Here is a 6,201-nt window from a genome sequence, read left to right as displayed (position 1 = left end):
TCCTCAGGACCTGAGTATCATCGGCGTTTCAATGTGGAAGGAGAAAAGTTTGTCTGTTCTGTCTGTGGGAACAGGTTTCAAACATCAGTTATACTGGAAAAGCAAGAGACACACACACCCGAGTGAGAGTGTTCCAGTGCACTGACTGTGGAAAGAGCTTTAACCAGTTACACAGACTGACAAAACATCACACCATTGACAGCGGGGAGAACCCGTACAGGTATTCTCTGTGTGGACCAAGCTTCAACTGATCGTCCAAACTGGAGAGACACAAGGACACCCCCACCACAGATAAACCGTGGGAACGTGAGGACTGTGGGAAGGGATTCAATTACCCATCTAATCTGGAAGTTCATCGGCGCTGCCACACTGGAGAGAGGCCGTTCATCTGCTCTGATTGTGGGAAGGGATTCACTGCCCATTCCAACCTGTTGAAACACCAGCGAGTTCACACAGCGGAGAAGCCATTCACCTGCTCTGAATGTGGTCAGGGATTCACTCAGTCATCCCATCTTCTAACTCACCAGCGAGTTCATACTGGGGAGAGGCCATTCAGCTGCTCTGAGTGTGGAGGGATTCACTACATCATCCCAGCTGCTGAGACATCAGCGAGTTCACACAGGGGAGAGGCCGTTCACCTGCTCTGACTGTGGGAAGGGTTTCACACAGTCCTCCCACCTTGTAGCTCACCAGCGAGTTCACACTGGGGAGAGGCCATTCATCTGCTTCGAGTGTGGGAAAGCATTCACTCGGTCATCCCACCTGCTAACACACCAGCGAGTTCACACTGGGGAGAGGCTGTTCACCTGCTTCGAGTGTGGGAAGGGATTCATTCGGTCATCCCACCTGCTGATGCACCAGCGAGTTCACACCAGGGAGAGGCCATTCATCTGCTCTGAGTGTGGGAAGGGATTCACTACATCATCCAACCTGCTGACACACCAGCGAGTTCACAAGTGACTCCAGGGTTTGGATTCGCTGTTATTCCAGACTGAATCGTGTCCATTCTGACAGTTGGCCTTTCATTCTGCTGATACTGATTACCCCTATAACTGGACTGGAGTTTAATATTCGGGATATTTGTCAAAATAATCAACGGGAAAATGGTCAGATGAAAAAATAACGCAGATTGTGTTTGCATCCATACTTCGTCCTTTAAAAAACATAAGAAATAGGAGCAGGGGTAGGCCATTGTCCACTCGAACCTGTTCTGCCGTATAATAAGATCATAGCTGATCTGATCTTGGCATAGCTCCACTTCCCTACTGATCACCATAACCCTTCAGTCCATTATCGCTCTAAAGTCTGGCTATCTCCACTTTAAATATTTTCAATGACCCTGGCTCCACAGCTCTCTGGGGTAGGAAACTCCAAAGTTTTACGACACTCCAAGAGAAGAAAATTCTCTTCATCTCAGTTCTACATCGGCTACCCGTTATTTTAAACTATGCCCCCTAGTTCCAGATTCCCCACGAGTGGAAACATCCTCTCTACATCTACCTTGTTGAGCCGCCTCAGTATCATATGGTTCAATAAGATCTTCTCTCATACTTCTAAACTCCTATGAGTACAGGCTCAGCCTATCTTCTGAAGTCAACTCCGTCATCTCAGAAATTAAACTAGTGAAGATTCTCTGAACTGTCTCCAATGCAAGTATATCACTCCTTAAATAAGGAGATCAAAATTGTACGCCGTACTCCAGGTGTGGTCTCACCAATATTCTGTACAATCATAGCAGGACTTCCCTGCCTTTATACTCCATCCTCCTTGCAATAAAGGCCAACATTTCTTTGCCTTCATAATTATTTACTGTACCTGACTTTTTGTGTTTCATGCACAAGGACCTCCAGGTCCCTCTGTACTGCAGCATTTTGTAATATCTCTCCATTTAAATAATAAACTGTATTTTTATTTTTTCTACCAAAGTGGATAACCTCACACTTTCCCACATTACACTCAATTGGTCCACTCAATTAGCCTGTTTGCATACCGTTGCAGATTATTTATGTCCTCCACACAATGTGCTTTCACACCCATCTTTGTATCATCAGCAAACTTGGAAACATTACACTCGTTCCCTTCATCCAAGTCATCAATATAGATTGTAAATAGTTGCAGCCCCAGCAGTAATCCCTATGACCCCCAACTAGTTGCCATTTGACAACCGGAAACTGACCCATTTATCCCGACTCTGTCTTCTGTTAGAACATAAGAGCATGAGAATTAGGAACAGCCCCTCGAGCCTGCTTTGCCATTCAACAAGATCATGGCTGATCTGGCCGTGGACTCAGCTCCACTTACCCGCCCGCTTCCCATAACCTTAATTCCCTTATTGGTTAAAAATCTATCTATTTGTGATTTGAATATATTCAATGAGCTAGTCTCAACTGCTTCCTTGGGCAGAGAATTCCAGATTCGCAACCCTCTGGGAGAAGAAATTCCTTCACAAATCAGTTTTAAATTGGCTCCCCCGTATTTTGAGGTTGTGCCCCCTAGTTCTAGTCTCCCCGACCAGTGGAAACAACCTCTCTGCCTCTATTTTGTCTATCCCTTTCATTATTTTAAATATTTCTATAAGATCACCCCTCATCCTTCTGAACTCCAACGAGTAAAGACCCAGTCTACTCAATCTATCATCATAAGGTTACCCCCTCATCTCTGGAATCAGCTTAGTGAATCGTCTCTGTACCCTCTCCAAAGCTAACAAATTCTTCCATAAGTAAGCTGACCAAAACTGCACGCAGTACTCAAGGTGCGGCTCACCAATACCCTGTACAGTTGCGGCAGGACCTCCCTGCTTTTTTACTCCATCCCTCTCGCAATGAAGGCCAACATTCCATTCACCTTCCTGATTCCCTGCTGCACCTGCAAACTAACTTTTTGAGATTCATGCATGTGGACCCCCAGGTCCCTCTGTGCTGCAGCATGTTGTAATTTCTCCCCATTCAAATAATATTCCCTTTTACTGTTTTTTTTTCCAAGGTGGATGACCTCACATTTTGCGACATTGTATTCCATCTGCCAAAGCTTCGCCTATTCGCTTAACCTATCTGAATCTCTTTGCAGCCTCTCTGTGTCTTCTACACAACCCGCTTTCCCACTAATCTTTGTGTCATCTGCAAATTTTGTTACACTACACTCTGTCCCGTCTTCCAGGTCATCTGTGTATATTGTAAACACTTGTAGTCCCAGCACTGATCCCTGTTGCACACCACTAACCACCGATTGCCACCCTGAAAAGGACCCATTTATCCCGACTCTCTGCTTTCTGTTAGTTTGCCAATTTTCTATCCATGCTAAAACATTTCCTCTGACTCCGCATACCTTTATCTTCTGCAGCAATATTTTGTGTGGCACCTTATCGAATGCCTTTTGGAAATCCAAATACACCACATCCATCGGTACACCTCTATCCACCATGCTCGTTATATCCTCAAAGAATTCAAGCAAATTATTAAACATGATTTCCCCTTCATGAATCCATGCTGCGTCTGCTTGATTGCACTATTCCTATCTCGATGTCTCGCTATTTCTTCCTTAATGATAGCTTCAAGCATTTTCCTCACTACAGATGTTAAACTAACTGGCCTATAGTTACCTGACTTTTGTCTGCCCCCTTTTTTAAACAGAGGCATTACATTAGCTGCTTTCCAATCTGATGGTACCTCCCCAGAGCCCAGAGAATTTTGGTAGATTATAACGAAGGCATCTGCTATAACTTCCTTCTTCTCTTTTAATACCCTGGGATGCATTTCATCAGGATCTGGGGACTTGTCTACCTTGAGTCCCAATAGCCTGTCCACCACTACCTCCCGAGTGATAGTGATTATCTCAAGGTCCACCCTTCCCACATTCCTGTGACCAGCAATTTTCGGCATGGTTTTTGTGTCTTCCACTTTGAAAACCGAAGCAAAAGAATTGTTTAAGGTCTCAGCCATTTCCACATTTCACATTATTAAATCCCCCTTCACATCTTCTAAGGGACCAACATTTACTTTAGTCACTCTTCTCCGTTTTATATATCGATAAAAGCTTTTACTATCTGTTTTTATGTTTTGCACAAGTTTACTTTCATAATCTATCCTTTCTTTATTGCTTTCTTAGTCATTCTTTGCTGTCGTTTAAAATTCTCCCAATCTTCTAGTTTCCCACTAACCTTGGCCACTTTATATGCATTGGTTTTTAATTGTTAGTTAGCCCATCCTCTATCCATGCTAATATATTACCCTCAACCCCATGAAATTTTTTCTTGTGCAGTAACCTGTTATGTGGCACCTTATTGCGTACCTGCTGGAAAACCAAATACACCACATTCATTGGTTCCCCCTTATCCACCTTGCACATTACTTCCTCAAAGAACTCCAGCAAATTTGTCAAACATGATTTCTCTTTTTTAAAACCATACTGACTCTGCTTATCTGTATTATACTTTTCCAAATGTCCTGAAAGTGCTTCCTTAAAAATGGACTCAAGCTTTTTCCCAATGACAGAAGTTAGGCTATTTTCTGTCTCCCTCCTTTTTTAAATATTGTTACATTTGTGGTTTTCCAATCTCCTGGGACCTCACTAGAATCCAATGAATTTTGGTAGATTACAACCAATACAGCCATTATCTCTGCAGACCCTAGGACGTAAGCCATTGGTCCAGGGAACCTGTTCACTTTAGTCCCATTATTTTACCAAATACTACTTCTTTAGCGATAGTGATAGTTTTTAGTTCCTCCCTCTCTATAGCTTCTTGAGTATCTACCATTTGGATGTTTTTCGCATCCTCTACCATGAAGACTGATACAAAATATTTGTTCAAAGTCTCTGCCATTTCCCTGTACCCCACTATTAATTCCCCAGTCTCATCCTCAAAGGGATCAACATTTACTTTAACCAGTCTTTTACATTTTTTTCCTGCTATTAGTCATAATATAATGAGCTGGATTGGGAGTGGGCTGGCAGTGCGTAGGCAGCAAGCTGTTATGGATGGAGTGGGTTGGTTTGGATACCGGTCAGCAGTGAGCTCCCTCAGGAGTTGGTGTGGGATATGTTGCTCTTTACTATTTTTATTAATGATATGGTTGTAGGTGATGGGGGCACAATCTATAAATTTGCATAAGGATATCAAGATTTGTGCGAGTCTTAGGGGCCCATCTGCTTCAGGCAGATCTTACTGTTTTAGGAGATTGGTCTCATGACTGGGAAATGGTGTGTAACTTAGGTAAGTGCACTGTTATGCACGTCGCTAAGGTAAATGCTCAACAGTCATTCATGCATCAGTGATAAGCACTAAAGAAGGTGGAGACAGGGAGAGATTTGAGCATTCTAGCACATACATCTTTTAAGGTTCGAAGTCTGGGGGCTGTTCAACCATTGGAGCAGGTCGGGGAGCAGAAGGAGCAGGCCTGGCCCAGCAGTCTGAGCGGCCCCCAGCCTGTGATCACCATCGGTGCTACAAAGTGGCTTTCTCTGATCCAAATGGAGGATTTCACACTTTGCGAGTTGAATTTCATCTGGCAGTGTTTTCCCCATTTTCATGCATCCAATCCACAGATATTGAAGACCAGGAAGTATAATCACCATCCCTCGCTGATCTCGAACCACCAATCAGTCGCTTAATAGAAGAACGTGCTACCCGATTGCACTACAGAGATGTGCTGAATTTTTGGCAACAACATATGAGGTTATCGAGCCAAAACTTCAGATCACAGTGAGCAAGCTAACAACTGTCCACTCTCTGTTCAGTTATTCCAATTAAAGAATGTAGTATTCATTGTGGGAACATGCAAATGTTGATAAAAAAAAACACGTTAAACAAATTGATCAGAAAACCCGCGTCCAGCTATTAGCATGGTTCAGCAACCAATTAACATGGTATCTTGGTTTCTCACAACTTTGGGAATCTTTCCACGAGTTCTTCTGCTATAGTATTCTTCAATGTAGGGATCAGATATACACGTGGTTGTTTCACTGCATGCCCTGGGAACCAGGCACTCTAGAGCCGAGGCAAATGATGGGACCCTGCTCTTTCTGCTCTATATGGGGGTCAGCAGCATGCAAAGTGAAACAACGTACCACAGGTTTGTAATGGAGCCTCTACCCATCCTGGTCTGTGTGGGTCTCAGTACCACACTGGGTGATGGAGTAACATATCACAGGTGGGAATGGAGTCTGGGCTTTCCCTGCTCTGTATGGGTCTCAGTACCACACTGG

General features: G+C 43.8%; 1 protein-coding gene across 1 annotated transcript in view; it reads left to right on the top strand.

The window, feature by feature from the left end:
- Nucleotides 1-606: 606 nt before the first annotated feature.
- The window catches only part of LOC139257944 (zinc finger protein 850-like), a gene marked incomplete at its 5' end in the record, with an annotated part of 812,458 nt that continues 806,863 nt past the window's right edge, over nucleotides 607-6,201 (top strand). The window contains one exon of the mRNA XM_070874689.1: nucleotides 607-956. Within this exon, the coding sequence (XP_070730790.1) occupies nucleotides 607-956 (350 nt within the window). The remainder of the gene's footprint in view (nucleotides 957-6,201) is intronic.

The sequence above is a fragment of the Pristiophorus japonicus genome, unplaced genomic scaffold (genome assembly GCF_044704955.1).
Source record: "Pristiophorus japonicus isolate sPriJap1 unplaced genomic scaffold, sPriJap1.hap1 HAP1_SCAFFOLD_94, whole genome shotgun sequence".
Taxonomy (NCBI): domain Eukaryota; kingdom Metazoa; phylum Chordata; class Chondrichthyes; family Pristiophoridae; genus Pristiophorus; species Pristiophorus japonicus.
Note: the sequence above shows the minus strand (reverse complement) of the source record. Positions and strands in the feature narration are given on the sequence as shown.